Raw genomic sequence first — 22,396 nt, forward strand, 5'->3', positions numbered from 1 at the left:
TGGCACTAAACTACTACTCACATTTTAACTTTTTAAACCAGACAGCTCTAAAGCTACATTTTTTGTGACACTGGTTCAAAAGGATGTATCATGTATAATCTGAATCCTTCCTGTTCATGAAAGTAGTATGTTTATGTTGTTTTATCCCTCTTATGTCTCACCTCTGACAGCCAGCCAGCTTCCTGGTGATTCTCTGAGGGAAGGGAAGCCAGGGAAGCTGCACTTGTAGAATCCTTCATGAGACTTGTTAACATTGTTAATGGTCATCTCTCCTGTAGGACTGGTCACCATTGGGGCATCATCTTTGTAGAAAACAGCTGGGAGGTTGGAGGTCGTTGTCTTGTTTTTGCAGCTCAGAGTTAAAGCATGACCCTCCAAAACAGGCAGAGCAGAACTGTCCAAGATCACAGAACCAGCTGAACAATATGTTCAAAAAAAATATATTGTTAGACATGTTTAATGTGAAATATTGCAGTCACATAAAACAAGAGCAAGAATAATACAGTGCACATTCTAAAAATACAGATACGGAATAAAGGTCACACAAAAGAATTTAGAGCTGTGTGGTAACATGCAGAGAATTAAAGACAACAAAATTGGAAAGCGACAGGACAAATAAAAGGGAAATAAAACAGTAATGTACAACAGCTTATCTGCACAACAATGAATATTAAACACTTAACTTAAACTTAATTTAACCCTAATCTATCCCTATAAAGCTGACAACAAAAGCTAAATAACATTTACCATAATATCAAACATAAATACAGCTGGGATTGTTATAAGAACTAACATTTAAGAAATGTTTGAAAGATTTTAAATCATTTTAATATATATTTAATAAATATAAAAATTTTGTCTGAAATGGTATCAATACTAAGGTAAGTAGACTGTAGTTTACATTTTTTGAGAAAATTTCCTTCCAAGCATGTGACATCAGTGCTGTAACTTATAAGTGACTTTTATTATATTTGAATGCATATCTTTAAGCATAATATTGATTTTAAAAACCTAGTCATTTTTGGAGCATAGTCTGTGGGTTCACATCTATCCATCCATCTATCTATCTACCGTCACGTTGAGGCACTGACACCTGGTTAAGGTTTAATACAAAAGAAATCTGTGGCAAATTGAATTGAACATCTACTGGTACATAAATAGAGCACCGCTTTCACTCTAAAATACACTAACTGTGATCATAAACCAGGTAGCGATTATGAAATTTCGATTAAAGAATTTAGCACACGAACGTAATTTGTAGGAGACAGGGATGGATCACATTAACCTTGAAAACATCAGCCTCAGGCATCACTACAAATGGGAGACAAGCGATATTTCCCTGAACTTTTTGCATAATTCTGAAAAATATATATCAAATAAAAATCAGTTATTTATGGCCTAAACTGTATCAATAGATTGTATTAGTTGAGTTTTATACTGGAAAAATTTGATTTATAAGGTAACCGCTATTTTCAATCACAACCTGGATGACTGAGAATCTTCACCAACAAGGCAGTTGCTAGTTAAAAAATACATTTATAGTGATTTTAAAAATACAAAAAGCCTACCAGTGACAGTGATGTTGACACTGTTGCTTCTCTGTCCTCCTTTAGTCTCACACCAGTATTCTCCACTGTCTGCTACATAGATGTTACTGAGAGTACAGACAGACCCTGTTGATGTCCTCTTATTTTTACATGCTGGATTAATTTCCTCAGAATTCATGACTCCTCTTAACTGAGTTGAACCGTCACTTCCCTCACAATGAAATGAGACAGGGTCATATTCATAGTGCTGCAGTCTGTTTGGATTGATACGGACAAAAACTGCATCTGAAACACATAAAACATCCCAAACTATGATGAGGAAAATTATGATGTTTGCGAAAGATAAAGCTGAATCTCTTTATACTTCTCAAATCTTTAATATTCACAGTAACAGGTTTAGGTTAACCATCTACCTTTATTCAGCAGATGGAGAGACAAAATGTAAAAAAATATATATTTTGTTTTAAATGATTTTGTCTTTGTTACTCACCACCATACGCAGTATAACTCTTCTGAACTCGGGTCCCCAGTAGAATGAATTCAAGCATCACTGCACAAACAACCGGTCATATATGCTTTGAGTGTGTAGGAATATATAAAACGTAGAATAACAATAAGAAACCTGAGAGTCAGTACTCACACAGTCTGACGCAGAGAGCTGCAGCCTCCATGATGTCTTGCTGCTGACTGTCTGAACAGACTGAAATACTACTGAAGTAGGTGGGCCAGAACTTCCTCTTCCTGTGCAGTTTATTTCTGAGCCAGTGTCACAGTAGCTTAAACATACAGTAGTTTGTCAGTGTTGAGTAGTAAGTAAGTTGTAGTAGTGTCAAAGTATTTGACAAGTTGGAAATGAGACTCTAAAATCCACCTTTCTTACAAATTAGACCTTTAAAGTAATGCTAATGTTACCCCTTTTTTACATGGTTTTGAGTCACTGTTGTTTTTTCTTTTCTTTCTAATGCAGCTCCATCATAAGAGATAGGGGGCAGTGCTTTGCACAAATGTACTACTTCTGCAGAAACAGATGCATGGCTTCTTTGGTTCTGGCAGGGCTGTCTAGGACATTAGCATTAATGACATCATCAGGGTTTTCTTGGATTTGTTTTTACACTTCAAAAATCCATCACAGAAATAATGTAGTTCAATCTATATCAAGTGATGGAATGTAACAAAGAACATTTACTCAAGTGCTGTATTTAAGTTCAATTTTAAAATACTTGAGTATTTCCATTTTATGATACTTTAGACTTTCACTTCACTAACATTTGGAAGCACATATTGTACTTTTGGACTCAAATACATTTGTTTGATTACTTTAGTTACTAGTTACTTTTGTGGACCGCACGCTGCACGGAGCAAAAGTGGGGCATTTTTAAATTATATTTTTTTATTGGCGTTCAGATAAACCGCAAAAAGAAACAAGTGCTGTTACACCTGTTTATTCACCTTAAACAGCCAGATTGCTTTACCATACTGCAAGTAACTGCACGCACCAAGGTTGCTGCTACAGTAAGGTTGATAAACAGGAGTGAAGATAAATCCAACTTTTTAATCTACAAATTAAAGTCAGTAAATGGCTTGAGATCTGAGCAGAATCTGATATGAGTCTGGGTGTTTATTCCTCCAGAAGATCTGGCTCTGCATCCAACTCTTCTCCACAGCTGGACAGATTGAAGTAGCTGATCAGCAGCCCTGCACCCAGCTTCACCCAGCTCTCCACATACAAAACTAGTTATATGTCATTTATTTTGATTGAGGGACCCCTAGTGGCAGAAATTACATATTGTATGTTCAAGTATGACTTTTGGGTACTTTTTACAACACTGACTATAGGTGTTGTGTTTGAGAGAATTTGGCAATTTCTCAGGGAAGGCCCATGAAAGATACTAATGAGTTTCAGTATGTATTATGGGAAATGTATCTGGTGTTTTTGGAGCTTGCACCATTATTGGATTAAAGATCAGATCATTCTTATGTGTCCCCTAAATTTGTGGAAGAGCAATACTAAAAAGCTGAAGTAACTCATTTAGTCTGTGGTCAGAGCTTTTGGAAGTGTCTTAAGTCTACATTCTTCCTAATAGCCACCAGAAGGGTTACTCTACTGGTTTCAGAAAGAATTCTGATTGAATGTTTAGCTGAAGTTTATTTGAAAATGACCCACTTATCATTTGATTTATTACCTCAATATACAGTTTCCTAATGACTTCATGGTCTCAATCTGTAGTTTAAAGTGTTTTTCAACAGAGCATGATTCAACATAGCATGGTGCTCATTTTGTAAATTTAGGTCTGATTCAAGTATAATAGACAATAAAGTCGGGTATGCTTTAGAACAGGACTGCATTTGGATTGACGAGTCATTATGATGGTCTGTCCTAGAGTTCTCAGTCAGATCCTATCAGGATATCCTCTCAAGCAGCACCCTCTCGACCAAATATAGTCACATCTGGCTCCAAAAAAACAAACAAGATTGCTGTAAAGCCAAACCTGAGGCCTCAAAACTGGGTGTTGTCACGGGTAAGGTGGGTGCCCTTGTTTTTCTTCTTCTTTGGTAATTGCAGATTGTGATCTGTGGCATTGCACAGTATTGCTGAATATTACATCCATCATGGATGATTGGGAACCTCACAATTTGTGAGTCAACACTGATAAATGGACAGCTCAAAGCGCTTTACAACAGTTGTCACATTCACCAATTCACACAAACATACACTAGCAAGGTGCAAGGTGCCGACCAGGTCATCAGGAGCAATTTGGGGTTCAGTATCTTGCTTAAGGATGCTTCGGCGTGTAGCCAGGGGAGTTGGGGAATCGAACCAGCCACCTACTGACTGCTGGACGACCAATTCTACCTCCTGAACCACAGCTGCTACACATTCACTTCCAATGCAGGAGGTAAGGGTGTGAAACTTAAGGTGTTAGATGGCCATGCAGCGGTTCTGACTTTTCCTCTACGACCTCGCAATTTAGATTCACCTTTTTATTAACTGTAACCATCATTTATATACTGTCGTTTATTCTTTACCATTCTTTAATGAAGTACCGTATAGTATTTTGAACTTGTACTCTGTACGCAGTTTGGAATATAATCTACTATCTATCTACTATCTACTGATGACCTCTCTTATTCTCTCACTTTATTGAAAGGCCTGATAGATGTAATAAAAATGACAAAGAGTATTGTGTTGGCCCCTGCAGTAAGAATTGACAATACCTCATGACCACTCCCCTTTTCTTCTGATAGTTTTTATTGCAGCTGTTATATTTAATACTAGTGATCTGTTACCTGGCAACAAGCTCAAAGTTCAAATGTGTGTTGCAAAGACAATCAGAATGAAACTGAGCTTAGCAGACAGACCTTACACATGTTTTTTTAATTAATTGACAGTTTTAGCCTTTAATGGTGAATTACACAACCTAAAAAGTTATTTTCTTTGTACATTACATTTCTATTACATTTTTTAGAATACTTGTCTTAATTCCTTTACTAAACCTGAATGCTTTCTTATTAATGTGCTTATTTAATGTTGACTTTGTTGTCGTAGAAATGTAAAGGAAAACATATGGTTTACAGGGAGGTTTGGAAGTTTTACATCACTTGCATTTATAAACTAAATCTATGTAAACTATATCCATGAGCACGCTGCAGGTGATAAAACAAAGTGACCCAAGTTCACGGCCTGTCAATGATTTACAGACTTGCAGTCCGATAAACTGACTCTTCATACTACAGGTACGTCGTCGTCTTAATTTATTTATACCTTTTTCACATGTTTCAGCTTCTATTTCAAAAGACATTATCACCTTCTAGAATGGAAGTAGCTGATGTATTTAAACAGCATACAGATTATTACAGGTCATTAAGTACATTTTAAAGCTTGAGGAAATGTTTCCACACGTGGAATATATTTCAGACGAAGGTTAATTGTTAGTTGTAACTGAATCAGCTTTTAATGTTTTATCATTTAAACAAGAAGCCAAAGATTTTGACGATAAACTTGGATATTTAGAGTCTTGATCATCTTCCATGAATTATTACAGACACGGACCACCTTTGTACCATAAACATGATTCTATTGAAGCCTAAAATATTAAATAATTTGCATCAAAATACCTTAAAACTTACTCAATTTTAACCCTCACAGAATTTTCTGTAGGTCCGTATATGTTACCAAATTGAAAGTATAATTTCATACATGGACATGAAAAAAATTAGGTGAAAAATATGTTGCCATTGCTCATTTCTGCAAACCGCAGACACACTTCTGGACTTTGAGCAGCCATGATCAGAGCAAAGAACCAATTTTGTTTTTTATATATAAAATTGAGACATTTTATGGCTGTCATTGAGTCAAAACATGAGCTTTTCATAACCTTAACTACGCGTTTTTTGTGCTTGAACCCAACCAGACCATAAGCACTGTTTTTTCACAATATACAATTGAAAATTGAAACATAAATGAGAAAATTGTTTTAATATATCTTTATAAATTTAACATATAAAACATACAGATTTAACACAAGGCTCGCAGAACATACAATGTCAGTGAAGGTGTTTTCACATGATTGTGTCTTTTAAAAGAGGAAAATAATATAATTTAATTTTAATGGCCTATATAAAACGTGCAACTATAGGACAGAGAATAGTAGTAAAAAAAGACACAACAACAAAACAGAAAAGATATTTTCATTTTGGAGTTTCTGAGTTTATCTTCAAAAGGTATCTTTTCCATAAAATGGTGGTGGTTCCAATGTATTTGTGGTTTCTTTTAATTGTTAGACATGCAGGATGTTTGAGATGGCTGGACCCCTTCGATCTTCGCTCAGAATCATCAACGTTCTGGTTGTCCATCTTCTCCTGGCACACTTATGTAGAGGTAACCTGCACACAAATACAATTACATAGGCTCACAATAATTCTTTGGAAGAAATGTGCTGCTAAATACCAGGTAGATCAACCACATATCAAATAACTGTGTGAAATGAAAGGTTCTTATCATAGTGAAGGAGTATAACTGACTCCTCTCAGCTCATTGGAGCCTTGTAGTGGCTCTTTGTTTTGGTTTTCCTACATTTTTAGATTACTCCCACGGTTCTCATCGTGTTGCTTTTTGGATGCGGCTGATGTCAGGGGAAAAACAACAACAAAGTTAGCACCTAGCTGGTCAACACAGTGGAGGATTTAGTAGCTTAAGAGCCAAATATTCACCTTGGGAGTGTGTGGAAATCAATGTCACCCAATCAACAGTGTGCATGAATCACAACATCCATGAAACAAACCTGGGACAATGTGGAATTAACAAGTGTCCCATACATTTGCTTAAGAAATGTCCAGACAGGTAACACTTGGGGTAGTAATATGCTGAAATGCTATGTTAAGATTTGCGAGCTTACACATTACTGTTCTCTGCAGATATCTCTGAAGCAGCATAATTCCTGCTTTATATACAGCTGAACTGATTTAGTCGTACTGCAAGAATGGTCAAAAACCTTTTGTTTTCCTTCCAGGTCAGTCTCAGTTAACTGGTCCACCTCAGCCAATAGTGGCAACAGTGGGTGATGACATCATTTTGCCGTGCCATTTACAACCAGGAGGGGATGTTGCTGGCAAGACATTGGAGTGGACGAGACCTGAGCTGGATCCCAGATTTGTATTTGTGTGGCGTGCTGGCCAGGACTTCGTAAGTTTAAAAAATCCATCCTACAAAGGAAGAACGTCACTGTACACTGGTGAACTGAAGCACGGTAACATTTCACTGAAACTGTCCAGTGTGAGACCTTCAGACGGGGGAAGATACAAATGCTACATTCCAGATTTAAATACGGCCTCGTTCGTTGAGCTTGTTGTAGGTAAGTAGATAGATAATGTCTGTTTAGCTCAGTTTGGTGCAGTGTGTATTGTATCCAAAGAAAAATGTTGGTAGGATAAACACAGCCTCCAGCTATTGGGGTTGGGAGATGAGCAGACGCAATCATCAAACATTAGTGTAAATGATCCTCCATCCATCCCATTTCTTGTCATCTCTCTAAGCAGTCCTGTCTAATAAAAGCCAAAAAAACAAATTATAAAAGAAAACCAATCCATTAGCTGGAATCAATTTTGGTAACAGTCAAATATGTGACCCCTTTGCCATCAGACAGTCCCATTACCATTATTGATATTTAAAAGACAATCATGGTGTATGCTTCATCAAATTCAATAATTACATTGACAGTTTACATTTTCTTAACCGTATAACTGACTAATGCTTTGAAACATTTTCTATTGCTCAGCATCACGTGTTGTTTCCTGGCCTACCATCAGTCTATCGGGGATTGACAGAAACAAAGGAGCAGTGGTTCTTCACTGTAACTCTACAGGCTGGTATCCAGAACCTGAGGTGTTCTGGCTGGACGCTGAGGGAAACCTCCTCTCTGCTGGACCTACAGAGACAGTCAGAGGTCCTGATGACCTCTATACTGTCAGCAGCAGAGTGACTGTGGGGAAGAGACACAGCAACAGCTTCACCTGTAGAGTCCAACAGAACCACACCAACCAGATCAGAGAGGCGTTCACCTTTATTTCAGGTTAAAAAAAAATCTTACTTTTATGATGTGATCACTGTTTTAGTTTGAAACAGCTGAGATCTAGTTTTCTATAACTGCCATGTTATTCTGTGTTTTATCATTTCAGATGATTTCTTTGAGGTTCAGTCCAGTTCTTCCTCTACCACAGTTGGTTTGGCTGTTAGTTTGGCTGTTTGCATCCTGGTTGTTCTGATTCTTGTCGTTTTTGTGTGGAAATTCAGTAAGTCAGGAATTAATTGCACCTCTTTGCACGGACATCATTTTTTTTTTGTGGTGGTGGTGGTGGTGGTGGGGGGGGTGCTTATTAATCTGCCACGGTAAGTTGGGCATTTGTTCTGCCTGGGTCACGTCAGCTAGAGGGATTGTAATATCAGAGGTTTCATTTACATTAACGTTTGAATCGGTGTCCGTGTGTATGTGCGTGCGTGCGTGCGTGCGTGCGTGCGTGCGTGCGTGCGTGCGTGTGTGTGTATGTGTGTTTAGTAATTAGGCGCAGCCAGGATGTCTAAAAAAGAAAAGTGAACATAAGAGACTTCTTTAGAAGTCAAAGTGTAAGTGACTCAAAGAAATGCATTACACCCATCCTGCAACTGGCTCCCAATAAAGCAGCATATCCACTTCATGATCCTCCTCATCAATTACAAAGCTCTCAATAATCTTGTAAAGTGTCTTTGAGTTTTATTGAAAGTGCTCATAAATAACATGGATTATTATTATTATTATTATTATTATTATTATTATTATTATTATTATTATTATAAATGTAGAGCCTCAACAATGCAAAGATTTTAAAAAAGCTGGTATTTAATGCCAAAGAAATACACTTATTTTCATGTATTTTTGTGTTGAAAGGCAGCAACTGTTTAAAAAAAACACCAACAATGAAAGATTTAGGGATAAAATACAATAAAACCTTGGATTACAAATGTGATTTTATACATCCAAACTCATGAAAATTGTGAAACTATTTTTTTTCCTCTATAACAGTATCATCAAAATTGATGATTGTTGCACCCCAAATTGTCCCAAAAATAAGTGTAGTTGACTAACAAGGTGACACAGAATTGGGTGATAATGTTTTTCTACATGCTTTACAACCAGCTAAACCAAAAAAGAGAACAGTAAACTTAAAAGTAGCAATAGAAAACACAGTGAACTGAAAGACTTAGAGTTTTTTTAAAAATACTTGTGTCCCCCCCACCTCTGAAATCAAAGTTTCGTCCTTGCCTCTTTGTAAATGTCTGACAGGATTTATACAGAATAGTGATATGAAAACACTGTCAGTGATATAGTGCTGAAAAAAAAAACGTGGTGGTTTATCTCCTTTAATGTCCACTGAGTTAAATTGCCAGTTGTCTTACTTTTTTTTTTTTGCCCCATTAACTGTTTTTAGTCTACAATGTCTGATATGCTGTGACACCTTCCTGAAATTCAAGAAAGAGTCTTTTATTTTACTGCCTTTGATTTCACACAGAGACCAAGAGAAGCCACAGAGATCAAACTAATGAAGGAGACAAGGAAAACTGCAACAGAGCTGAAGATCAGTGTGTTACTGAAGAAGAAACAGAGAGACAGCAGCTCATGACACCTGAAACAGTGCAAATGAAGGATTTGAAAAAGGGAAAAGCTGCAAGAATCAATCCTGAGGTACATATGCATGTGTCACTTTGTGGTATCATCACTTACCTTCCATAATAAAATGTGTTGGTCTCGTCTCTGTTCATCTCTCTCCAGGAGCAGCAGACGAGGGGGGGGGCAGCTGAGAACAGAGTGAAGACCCTGAAAGAGGAGCTGAAGACCAAGAAGACTGAGGTTCAGCTTCACTTTCATCATTTAAGATTGTGATTTCAGTTTAAAGTCACATCTTTATGTGTTTAATAGTGTAGAGAGGTCAATGCTCCAGCAGTCTGGCAGGTCAGTCACAAACTAAATGTCCACATGAGGCTCAGCAGGCTGAATCCAGACACATGTTATTTTTCTGTCACAGATTTAAAGTCAAAATGTTCATAAGTGAACATGTCTGTCATTGTGTCTCTGAACCTTCTCTCTGTCCCTCCAGCTTAAAAAGAAACAAGCTGATCTGCAGCAGCTCCATGAAGAGAAGCAGAGGAAGGAGAAGAACCTGCAGAGACTGAAGGAACGTCTGGAGAACAAGAACACAGAGGTTCATGTCTTCATCTTCATCTGCATCTGTTTTATTCTGATTGAAGTACACAATGTTATCTTATTTACTTATTACAATGTACCGTATACCATGTAGTTGACTGTATACAAAGATACTTGTTGTAGATTAACTGTCATGTTGTATAATTATTCATCAGCTTTAATGTTGTTCTCATGTCTCACTTTATCTTCTCTCACAGGTGGAGAAATTAGAAGCTGCACTAACCAAACTTTCTAGGTTCTCTTCAGTAAGTGCTCATGATTTAAATACAATAACACACTCTGATGTGTCCTCATAGAAAAATAACAAACAGTCAATTATTGTAATTTATTCATTACTTTTACAAAAGGATCCCTCAGTGCCTTTATAACTAGACTGTGACTGAGATCAATGCTGAGACAGACAGACAGACAGACAGGCAGACAGACAGACAGGCAGGCAGACAGACAGACAGACAGACAGACAGACAGACAGACAGGCAGACAGACAGGCAGACAGACAGACAGACAGACAGACAGACAGACAGGCAGACAGACAGACAGACAGACAGGCAGGCAGGCAGGCAGACAGACAGACAGACAGACAGACAGACAGACAGGCAGGCAGGCAGACAGACAGACAGGCAGGCAGGCAGGCAGGCAGGCAGACAGACAGACAGGCAGGCAGACAGACAGACAGACAGACAGACAGACAGACAGACAGGCAGGCAGACAGACTGACTCTCTGCTGGTTGTTAATGTGTTTTCTTCATCAGATTCATTTATAGTTAACTAAATGCAGAGTTGAGCTTTCTCACTTGTTATTCAGTAAAAATCACAGCTTCATTTTTTACCACGAGTCATTTTATATTGTTTGTTCAGTCACATGTTTTAATATGATCCAGGGTTCCAAAAAGGAAAAAGGGCAGAAGAAGAGGGAAGCTGAAAATGAAGTGGAGAACCTGAAGCAGCAGCTGGAGACTGAAGAGATGGAATTAGACACCAAAACCAAAGAGGTTTCTGTTTTTATCTTTTCCTTTGAAACATTTGTTTCCAGCCTCCTACTTGTTTGTTTTCACTTTTATGTCTGAGTCCAAGTCACTTCCACAAACAGGTCAAGTAAAAAAGGTCTTGAGACCAGACTGGTTTGAGTCCTTTTCCAGACAAATAGAGAAAGTTGCAGCGACTGCAGTGTGACTGTAGAGGCTGTATTTTCATGTCTGCACTCAGTGGAGAGACTCAAGCAGGTGGTTTCATTCAAATGCAGCAACATGAAGAGAGTTTTTGGTGCTTTGACTCAGACTGAGTCGTAAATGTTGCACTGAGAGCAGACATGTGAAAACATCTGTTTCCAGATGTAAAGTCACTCTGCTGCTAAATTAACTTTCCGGTTTATGACAAAAAAAAAAAAAAAAAAAGAAGAAAAAACAGACAAAATGCAACTGAACAATGTCAGTTACCAGTGTACAACCAGTGGATTAGTTAAATAGACTAAATATGGAGCAATCAGCCTGTTGTGATCTACAAACTGTGAGGATTGATTGTCACAGTGTGTCTGCAGCTGCTGTTCCCTGTAAGAAAAGCTTCAGTTCACAGATATATGTGATGAATCTGCAGCCTCTGACTTGAGGAGTGACTCAGGATCATTACATCACAGCTGTTGAGCCCTCTAGACTGACACATGCACCTCAGCAGGATGATATTATTCATCTGTGTCTTCTAAATCTGTTACAAACAACTGAAAATCATAGTTACTATTGATGCTTTGTCACTTAAATGTTCATATTGTTCTGTGACACTAACTGAAGGGTTCATGTTGTTGTTGGAGGACAGTGTCTGTGTTGCTCTGGTCGTTGCAGTTGGGCCAATAAAATAGAGCCCGAGCAGTAACTGAATGTTTTTCTGTCGGCAGCAGCTTAACGTAGTCGTACAAACTGAAATGGACTCTTATCTTTTCTTTCCTTCCAGTTTGATGACAAACAAGTTGAAGTCCAGCAGCTGCAGGAGGAGATTCTGGAGAGGATGGAGACCGACCTGAAGACCCTGATGGAGGAACTGTCCAACAACAAGGAGGTTCATCTTTTACCTTTCTATTGTTGTTTCTGCTCTGATGGTTATGGTCTGTTCAAGAGGCTGTCAATACAAATTGTAACAACTCTGTTAAATTAACAGCTTAAAATAAGAAAATCGATGTATTTTTAGGTATTAAGATCTGAAACACTATTGTCAGTCAGTCAAACAATCATATTATGTCGGTGCCGATCGTGGATTGGTGTCATTACTGAGAAGAAAATAAAGAAACAGTGGATGATGAGTCCTTTCAGTCCGTCTCCAACACACACAACTATCTATCATCTTTTCTGTCACTAAGACTCTTTATGCTGCTGTTTTATAATCTGTCCACTGTCCACTTTTATGTTTCGCAGTAAAATCTTTAGTTAAAACTTTACAAAGGCTCTTTTTTGATTCGCTTGGATCTACAGACACAATCGGTGCACATGTCGTTCACTCAGTAACATAATTAACTAACCTGTGATGAGGTGTTTGACACAGACGGACACGTATTGACTGATCGGGTCTCACGGTTTACAATTTTCATCCTCTCTGTGTGCGACCTGAAGCCACAGATCTCTTCTTTAACGGCCCTTCATTGTTTGGGAAGTAAATAAAATCATAACTTTGGGGATTTTTTATTGTTTGATGTGAAAAATGCAACACAGCGGCTTTTAGACATGTCACTACTCACAGTTTTCAATCTGGCACCATCTCATCTCAAGTCCATCATCTAGTCTTTCTCCATGTCTCTCTTTAACTCCCAGATGATGGGAAACAACGATGAAACCAACAGGAAGCTCCTGCAGGAGAGATGGGAGAAAGAGGAAGCTCAGAGGGAAGTGGGGACCCTGAAGCTTCAGTTGGAGTCCAAGAAGACAGAGGTTGATCTGATCATTATTAACTTTATGAATTCAGATGACTTGTCGACTCATCTCTTTGTCCCTTCCACATGTTACACTGATTTGTCTCCAGCTCTTAAGATCAGGACCAAATTAAAGATGGAAGAAAAGTTTTATTTCTGTACATACAGTATTTATTTGTTGTTTTTGTTGTTGAGAGAGAATGAAACAAAAAAAAGCCAAAATATTGCAAAAGACTTTTTGCTCTTAACTGCAGTGGATTGGTTGATACACTTTACATTTATTCTCTTCCTTGTTAAATTCAAATGCAGAATGAATCAGAGCTTTACCTTCAGGCTGATTGTGTTGTATACTCACTCCCATTGCAAACAGAGACCAAAACAGAGAAGGTGAAGCTCCTCAACTGTTTCTTCCCTGAGAGAGAACGTCTCTCTAACATCACCTGAGTTCCTCCTTTGCTCCCGTCTTAACTCCTCTGGCCTCTAGAGGGCTTTGTCTCCTCAATGTGTTGTTTTGGGACACTTGCTGAGAGGACTGATGCTGTTGTAGGGAGGACAGTGTCTGCTGTGAACTGGTCGTTGCAGTTGTGTTATGATAAAATAGGGTCATAGAAGTTACATGAACACTTTTATTAATGTTGACGTCAAACTAGTTGAATAAATATAAATTGTCTCTCATCTTTGCTTTAATCCCAGTTTGAAAAGAAGCAAGCTGAAGTCCAGCAGCTCCATACAGATGTTCAGATGATGAACACCGACCTGCAGTCCCTGATGAAGGATCTGGAGTCCAACACATTGGAGGTTCATCTTTGTAACTTAACCTTACTGTAGATTTCTGTCTAATGAGGAGGCACTACAGTCAGTATGAGACAGTCCAGTTGTGAGTGTGCTGGTTCTCTGTAGAGGTGAAATCATGAATCACTTTGCTTCTAATCATTTTGTTCAGTTCACTTAAAGACTCGTAGTCACTGACTGTGTCTGCTCTTTACTTTATCTCCAAAGGTAACCTTCAGAGCTGATTCACACTGTCCTCAGGTCAGTACTTCATTCAGTCTGCTGCTGCTCAGAGCTCTCATGTTCAGTTCACTACAAACTGGCCTTCACAAGCACCGGACAGAGATGTAAAAATTGAAGAGTTCTGTGGCTTCGCATTTTTTGGGTATTAAATCAGAGTTAATGTAGTCGCGGTGTAACCAAATTTAAATACATTATTCAGATATGCACAGATAGATCACTGTGAACAGAACAGAACAGAGAAAATCATCTGAATGATTTCATCACAGCAACCCAAAACAACTTTTTAATAGAGAAACAGCTCCATGGTGCTACCAGAGCTCTAAACTCCACCGAGCCTTTAATCACGTTTTTACTGGTTGATATAATAAATCACTGAACTATCTTTAATGACAACATGTTGCTCTTAATCTCTCTCTTTCTTCCCAGGATCTAAAACAACACATCACTACAGTCCTGTCTGTTTCTGCCAAGTCCTCCACCTCTCGGGTAAGTTATCATGTAGGATGTTACGTTTAGGGGTAAGGCTAGGAGAGGACCCAAGCGCAGACACCCAGGAACACACACAGGAAGCAGTATAGGGGGGAAACAAAAGGCGAGCTTTTAATAAGCAAAGCTGAACTACAGACAATGGGGAATACATGAAACTAAAATGAGACCAAAAGACAAAAAACAAAGTAGCAAAAAAAGGCTAAAGCAAAGTGCAAACAAAAACAAAGTACAAATCAAAACTACAAACGGGAGCCACTGGGGAGGAACACAGGACATCACGGAGAAACACGGATGAACACAGAGAAGGTCGGAAAGGCACGGAAACAAGAACGGGACATCAAAGGTTCAGTTCAGTTCATTATCTTGACCGCTTTTCCGTGAGAGTCGCGGAGATGTTGCCGCTTTACCCCCCCCTTTCAGGGGGTTGCGGGGGCCAAATCCAGTTTTCATAGGGCGGAGGCCAGGGTATATCCATGGACGAGTCGCCAGCTCATCGCAGGGCCCTTTTGTGACGGCAGAGGCTGCCACACAAGGTGCCAACTGCGCGTCAGGAGCAGTTTCGGGGTTCAGTATCTTGCTCAAGGATACTTCGGTTCCGCCCAGGGGAGCCGGGGTTTGAACCAGCGACCTTCTGGTCACTGGTCACCTGCTCTACCCACTGAGCTACAGCCGCCGAGAAAATCTTCTGAATAATTTCATCACAGCAACTCAGCCTCTGAAGTCTTTTTAATGTTTGAGATAATAAATCACCTAAATATCTTTAATAAAAACATGTCGCTCTTAATCTCTCTCTTTCTTCCCAGTTTCAAAGAAGCCAGTCTGTTTCCAACCAGTCTTCTTCCTCTCTGGTAAGTTGTGATGTTTTGTACACACTCTGGGTCGGATCTACTAAGATCCCAAATTGCTTGTACTAATCTGCATGCGCAATCTAGAAATGTGCGTGTGGGGTTGAACCGTTTGCGGGCGATTTACTAAGAGTGATTGCATAAATGACAACAGATGCAAACGTCTTGGAGACACGCCTATTTAAATGAGGGTTTAGCGTGTTTCATGGTTTTCAGCATGGTTTTTCAGCAAGTTTGAGAGAGCGAAAGTGCAAAGTGAAATTGGAGCCTTTGGAATTAGAAGTGTTGGTAGAGGAAGTGAATAAACATTTCAATGAGCTGCAGCAAAGGAATCTGTCGGTCGCACAAAGGAACGCCGTGTGGGAGAAAATCGGTAAAAAAGTTAATGCTGTTGGAAAAAACAGGCGAACAGTGGATGAAGTGAAAAAGAGATACCAAGACATCAGAAGAAGAACAAAAGGAAAATTGGCGTATAATAAAAGGTCTGCAAATAAAACAGGCTTCCATTGTTTCGGCGTCTCCTTCTTGCAACAATAACCGCAGCCATGTGTGCGCAATTACGCATACAAACCGTTTGCATCTCCCTTTGAGACATGTTAAATATAGAAGCAGTTTCTATTAGCAAAATTGCGTTCAGGTTTGATTAATCACTTTGCGTGTGCTAAATTAATATATTTACATTTTCTCCACCCAGAACACGCACAATTGCGTGTAAACGCCCCATATTGCATATTCACTGCAAACGTACTAACTGGATGCAGACGTGCTATTTTGCACCTTTGACAGATGCAACCTTTTCTGCGCACTGTTAGTAAATCAGTTTGTACAATTTTTTGCGTGTGCAAGGAGTTTGCACACGTTTTAATACAGGCAAACCTTTAGTAGATCCGGCCCTCTGAGGTTAACTGTTGTAGAAAATAATAGTAAATACACAAAACAAACTTAGACAGACAGAACTGTGCAGCACTGAACAACACTGACTTTACTAGACTTTAGAAATAGAATTAAAATCAAGTAGAAAATAAACTGATTGTGCAAAATCAAACTCTTTTAGTCACAAAGCTTTCTGTGTGATCACTGACAGATGAAGAGCTGCTGCAGGACAGACTGAATGTTCTCCAGCTTTAATAAGAACATGTCTCTCTTAACCTCTCTATTCCTTCCCAGTCTGGAAGTAACAGAACCACTCAGGTCCAGTCTGATGCAGTCCAGCCTGTCTCTTTGGTAAGTTGTCATATAGGATTACAATTCATACACTCTGAGGTTTCCTGATATAGACATAAACTTGCCAAGATAACCTCACACAGACAGAACTGTGCAGCACTGAACAACACTGACTTTATGTCACAAAGCTTCCTGTAGGATCACTGACAGAAGGACAGCTGCTGCAGGACTGTTCTTAATTGTGCTCACAATCTCAAACCCACAAAAATCCAATCAGGAGAAACACTTGATGACAGACAATGAGAATGATACAACAATGAAACAGAATACAAAACCCTAAACTGATTCATGGTAAACACAGTAACAATAAGCACATATTACGTGTTGGAAATGTTCTTGCATTAATAAAAGGATGTTTGTTTTTTTAAAGATGAACTTTCTTGTCTGCTCTCTAATCTCTCTTTCTTCTCTCTGTTTCAGTCACAGTGGCCAGAAATGTTGAGGCAGAAGTTCCAGGAGAAGCTGCAGATGAAGATCAGAGAGGTTTGTCTTTGTATTCTTCACAAAAGATTTATTTACAGCCGCCTACCTGCTTCTTTAAGTCCCTCTTCAAATCAGCCTCTAACAAAGACAGAACATTTTTGTTCGAGGCTGATTTGAAGAGCTATAATGAACGTTTCATTATTTTTATCACGTTTCTGATATATATGAAAGTGTAACTTGTCAAACCTTTTTTGTGAACGACTGAGCCTTTCTAGGATGCTCCTTTCATACCCAATCATGATCCTATCACCTGTTAACAGTGAGCCTGTTCACCTGTGAATGATCCAAACAGGTGTCTTTGGAGCATAACACAACTTTCACAGTCTTTTGTTGCTCCTGTCCCAACTTGTCTGAAACATTTGAACAATTCAGAATAAGCATATATGTACGAAAATCAATAGAAACATTAAATATATTAGTTCTTAATGTTTTCTGAGTAAATGTTAAAACAATTGTATGATTTACACAGCGTCCTAACTTTTTTGGAATTGATGTTATATGACAGACAAAAGTCTAAAAACAAAGTGTGTTTCAGTCAGCAGTGAAACAGCTCAGGTTCTCTATCAGTCCGTCACTTCCTGCTGTAAGATCAACATCCATCTGTCTGTTTGTTGGCTGGAGAAATCTGAGAGGAAGCTCTGAGGCTCACACACACACACACACACACACACACACACACACACACACACACACACACAGGGATATGAGCAACATATTGAAATAAGTTGATTCATCTTTAATAACTGATCTGTGTGTGTTGTCTCCCAGAGAGAGTCCGAGGAGCAGAACAGCAGCAGCTCGGTCAGACAGAGCTCAACCACAGAACCTACAGTTGGCGTTAAGTTCGACCCATGGGGCAAATATATCCAACTCATAAACACATCCACTGAGGTAACGTTGTTCATGTGTGGATAAACAATTTATGAGTTTTATATAAGATGAAACAATATTGTAACCAAGTGTATCAGGAACATTTCATGTGTTCAAACCAAACCAACATGAATCCATGTTCTCATTTTCACATCATTTATAAACACAAGAGATTCAACACTCGGTCATATTCATTTGTTCTCTCGTCTTTCTTTCTCTTCCTCCATCTGGCAATGAATTTCCCTCCTGCAGGACCAACAACTGGGAGGCTGGGCCTTACAAATACAGGTCAACGACAATAAACCCATCAAACACACATTTAAGGACTCATCCAACCTCAAGGCTGGAAAAGTTTTTACCGTGAGTTTTTCTTGATTTCTCGATAAATTTTGTTAAATTTGCCCTTTTCTTTCTCTTTTATTTCACTACTGTTGATGTGTTCCATTTGAAATAAAAGTAAACTTAAGGAAATAATAATAACAATAATAATGATAATAATAATAATAATAATAATAATAATAATAATAATTCAGCTCATATATCTGTGACCTTTGCATCTTACAGGTGGGGTGCAATGATTATCGGAGCCCGCATTGTCTAGCTGACCTGGTGTTGAAGGACCTGAGGTTCTGGAGCAATGCAGACAAAGTGCAGGTCTCCCTCATCAGCAACACTGGAAAGATTCAATATAACTTAGATCGTAAATACTGAAAGATAATAATTAGCCCAGATGTCACAGCATTATTTAGCTTCCCTCTTTTCTCCATATGAACTCCAACCGTCTCCTCTTTTAGAGATTAGAGCCATCAGAGAAATGAACCATCCATGAACACAAAGATTCACTCTGAGGGGAAACAGCTGAAATCCAGCAAACTGAAAACATGAAACATCTGGAACAGCAGGACTCAGATGTTCCTGTGAAAACACATGTTGTGCTTGTAATGCAGTAAACATGACATCACATCACTTTCTCATCTGGAAACAAGAAAGAGTAAACTTTGTTATTAATATTGAATCAAACATTATTAAATTTTTGTCTTGTGATATATTAAAAATATTCAGTTGTCAACAAACTGAATATTTACATTAAACTTTATTTTACAACACAAATGTATATAAGGTAGTTATGTAACAGCAAGTGTATTCTGGATCTTCTTAACAGTAAAGATGTTTTTTATTGTCAACTTCCAGTTATGTTTTTATTTTCTATGAGTGATATTGTGTTCTTTGATGATTTGTTGACCACCACATCTTTTTTATTTACACATTTTCTGTTCAAACAAAACAAATATGATTCTGTGTATAATCTGAACTTTATTAATACTAAGAAAGATATTTAAATAAAATTGAGGCGAAGGATGGCTGCTGTTCCTTTTTAGTGAATGATCATAAATGTCAGTGAACATCAGTGGATTTTATGGTGTCACCCGGGTTCAAATTCAGAAATCATGATGAATGTAATGTTCACACAATAACATGTTGCCTGATTCTCTCGTGAACTATATGAGGATATTGAACAAACTGAAGCTATGCTACTCTACCAGAGTTATGTATTAATAAAGTCCTTCTTTAACAAAATCAGGTACTGTAAAATGCAAATTTGAAGAAAGAATTAATGTTCCTGTTTGGATCCTTATGTCTTTATTTTGAGACAAACATTCACTGACTTCATAAGAACTTACCTGGACTTTTATTGGAAGTTTGCTGACTTTCTTTGCAAAACATGGCTTTGTGTACTTCCTACTGAGAAACCACTCTCCATTATTAATGCCCAACATTTTATTGTGAAACTGAACTTTTACAAAGAAAACAGTTGAAAAATACAACCTAATAAAGTTCTCTATGTGTCTAAAGTCTCTGGTCTCTCACTATGTTCACCTCTCTGTTATATTTTTATTATTATTTCAGTTTATTAGTTCAGTTTGTTCTGCTATTTTAGGACCGACAGATAAAAACAAAAACTCAGTCGACACAGTAACACAGCAGATGGTTTAATGTGAATATTTAGACAGGCTGACTTTACATTTCCTTATATACATTCGAGACACATCTGACCCTTCAGACTACTCAAACCATAAACTATTTGTTGTGTCCACTGAGCCTCCTGAACGCCTCGTCTACATACATACAGACGTTTTCTCATGTGGTTTGTGTCTGAGGAGCTCAAATTATCACTTTCATCTGTGACTCTAAAACAGAACACAGAACAGCATTTACTGACTGAGAGAACTGACATGTGGCTTTGTAAAAATAATCAATGCATCAGTCAGTACCTCTGTGGTTTTTAAACCTTGTCTGAGCCTGAGAAAGTCAAACAGCCACTGCAAGACTGGACACGTAGCACAGAGAAGCTTAACACCAAACTAAAAATATAACAAAAGTAAAAACAACCTTGGTGACTGTCTGAAGTGCATCTTTTCTGACCTGTCAGACTTCTCAGACCCAAAGCATGATCGGGGATCGTAATGACTAAACAAGCTTCCAAGACTCTGTGTTGGTCATTTATCAGTCCGTTTCTTGTATACAAGTTTGAGTTATTTGTGTGTAACTCTGAGTTTCCCACAGTGAAGCAGTCCCACCACCAGCAGCAGCAGAGGCACCAACAAAATGGTGAAAACAGTCCTTAAGAGGAGGAGGACATGCAAGGACGACCACGTCTCTCTTGGCAGCGCTGCGAAGACAAGAGAATATATCTGCTGTAAGAGCATGGCAGCATTAGCAGGATGTAAAAGGCTGTCTCTGAAAATCTACTGGGTTGATGTTCTGCTCTTAAAATATCTATTTTAGGTTTTTTGATTTGAATAATTTGAATGTTTTACCTCTGTCTGCCAAACAGCTCTCGAGTGATTCTCCAACATCAGAGATGTTACACTTGTAGAGCCCTTCATCGGTCTTGGAAACAATGTGGATGGTCACGTCTCCTTCAGAGCTGCTCCCAAAGAGGAGGACACCTTCAGGGAAATCAACTGTGAGGTTGGAGGAAGTCTTCTGGTTTCTACAGCGCAGAGTGACCTTGGTCACAGGGAGGACAGGACTCTCAGGGGTCACGGATCCGGCTGAAAAACAAAGGTTGGGTAGCTTTTTTCTTACATTGTTACACTCATAAAATCATGTTGTGGGAATTAGCACAAAGGTTGATATCAGTTTCATCTCTTATTTTAGTTCTGTCTCTTTATTGTATTTAAAAATAAATACACCATTGATAATGAGCTGGTGTTCTGCTTTTTACAGAACCATTAGAAGAAGAAATCAACATTCAGTTGCGCTCTGGTGGCACTACAGACATGCTTAACATAATTACAACTATTATAACCTGAAATAGTGCAGATTATAGTTTTACCTTTTACAACTAACCAGCTTCCAGGTGATTCTCCAACACCAGGGATGCTGCACCTGTAGATTCCTTCAACAGACTTATTGACATTGTGAATGGTCATGTTTCCTGTAGGACTACTCTCCATGAGGACGTCATCTTTGTAGAAATCAGCCTGGACGTAGGTTGTCTTGTTTTTACAGTGCAGAGTCACATTTTTGCCCTCCAAAATAGGAAGAGCAGGAATCTCCAAGATCACAGAACCAGCTGGACAACATGATGAAAAAATTTAATATTAGTTTTTGCAGATACGAGAAAATAGGCTAAACATAACATGTAGGGTTAGGTGGTGACATTCACAGAATGGAGAAAAATAGTGCATCATCTGCATAGAAATGAAATTAAACCACATGTGATATTTCCAAAGGCTGCATTAAGTAGTAACGATTGAGCATTTTGACATTTTTCTACATATTTTTGCATGATTCTGTAAAAAAAACCCAAAAAAACCCACTTTGAAATAATATGTTGATTACGTCTGACAGTCTGGTTGGTCTGAAAATAATGAATATATCAGTTGAGTGTCCGGTATGTAACTGGACATACTGGATTAGATACCTACAGATAATTACAAATAGTTATAGTACTAGTAGTAGTTACATATAGTTACAGTATGTACTGGTTTTAAAAACACAACAATCATACCAGTGACACTGATGTTGACACTGTTGCTCCTCTCTCCCCCTTTAGTCTCACACCAGTATTCTCCACTGTCTAATGAATAGACTCTATCAGATGTGCAGGAAGACCCTGTTGACGTCCTCTTGACATCACATTCTGGATCAAATTCTGTAGTATTTTTGATCCCTCTCAATTGAATTGAATCATCAGTTCCCTCACAATGAAAAGAGACAGGCTGGTTTTCAAAGTGCTGCTGTCTGTTTGGAGCGATACGAAGAAAAACTGCATCTGAAACCAAGAAA

General features: G+C 38.4%; 2 protein-coding genes and 1 long non-coding RNA gene across 3 annotated transcripts; all 3 read left to right on the plus strand.

Annotated features, from left to right (window-relative positions):
* The first annotated feature begins 6,299 nt into the window (after positions 1–6,299).
* LOC141004055 (butyrophilin subfamily 3 member A2-like) lies at positions 6,300–10,492 on the plus strand. Its single transcript, XM_073475551.1, has 5 exons — positions 6,300–6,426; positions 7,058–7,399; positions 7,823–8,116; positions 8,223–8,340; positions 10,480–10,492. Exons 1-5 carry the CDS (start codon positions 6,339–6,341, stop codon positions 10,490–10,492), a joined length of 855 nt encoding a protein of 284 aa, XP_073331652.1. The 5' UTR covers positions 6,300–6,338.
* A 698-nt stretch (positions 10,493–11,190) lies between these two features.
* LOC141003198 (uncharacterized) lies at positions 11,191–13,147 on the plus strand. The gene is made up of 3 exons (XR_012179691.1): positions 11,191–11,274; positions 12,227–12,331; positions 13,078–13,147. It is a non-coding gene; the product is annotated as an uncharacterized lncRNA (long non-coding RNA).
* LOC141003196 (lamin-A-like) lies at positions 13,148–19,128 on the plus strand. The gene is made up of 10 exons (XM_073474483.1): positions 13,148–13,194; positions 13,869–13,973; positions 14,175–14,207; positions 14,616–14,675; positions 15,482–15,526; positions 16,691–16,747; positions 17,168–17,230; positions 17,999–18,121; positions 18,353–18,460; positions 18,665–19,128. Exons 2-10 carry the CDS (start codon positions 13,917–13,919, stop codon positions 18,809–18,811), a joined length of 693 nt encoding a protein of 230 aa, XP_073330584.1. The 5' UTR covers positions 13,148–13,194; positions 13,869–13,916; the 3' UTR covers positions 18,812–19,128.
* Positions 19,129–22,396: the final 3,268 nt, after the last annotated feature.

This window comes from Pagrus major, chromosome 10 (assembly GCF_040436345.1).
Source record: "Pagrus major chromosome 10, Pma_NU_1.0".
Taxonomy (NCBI): domain Eukaryota; kingdom Metazoa; phylum Chordata; class Actinopteri; order Spariformes; family Sparidae; genus Pagrus; species Pagrus major.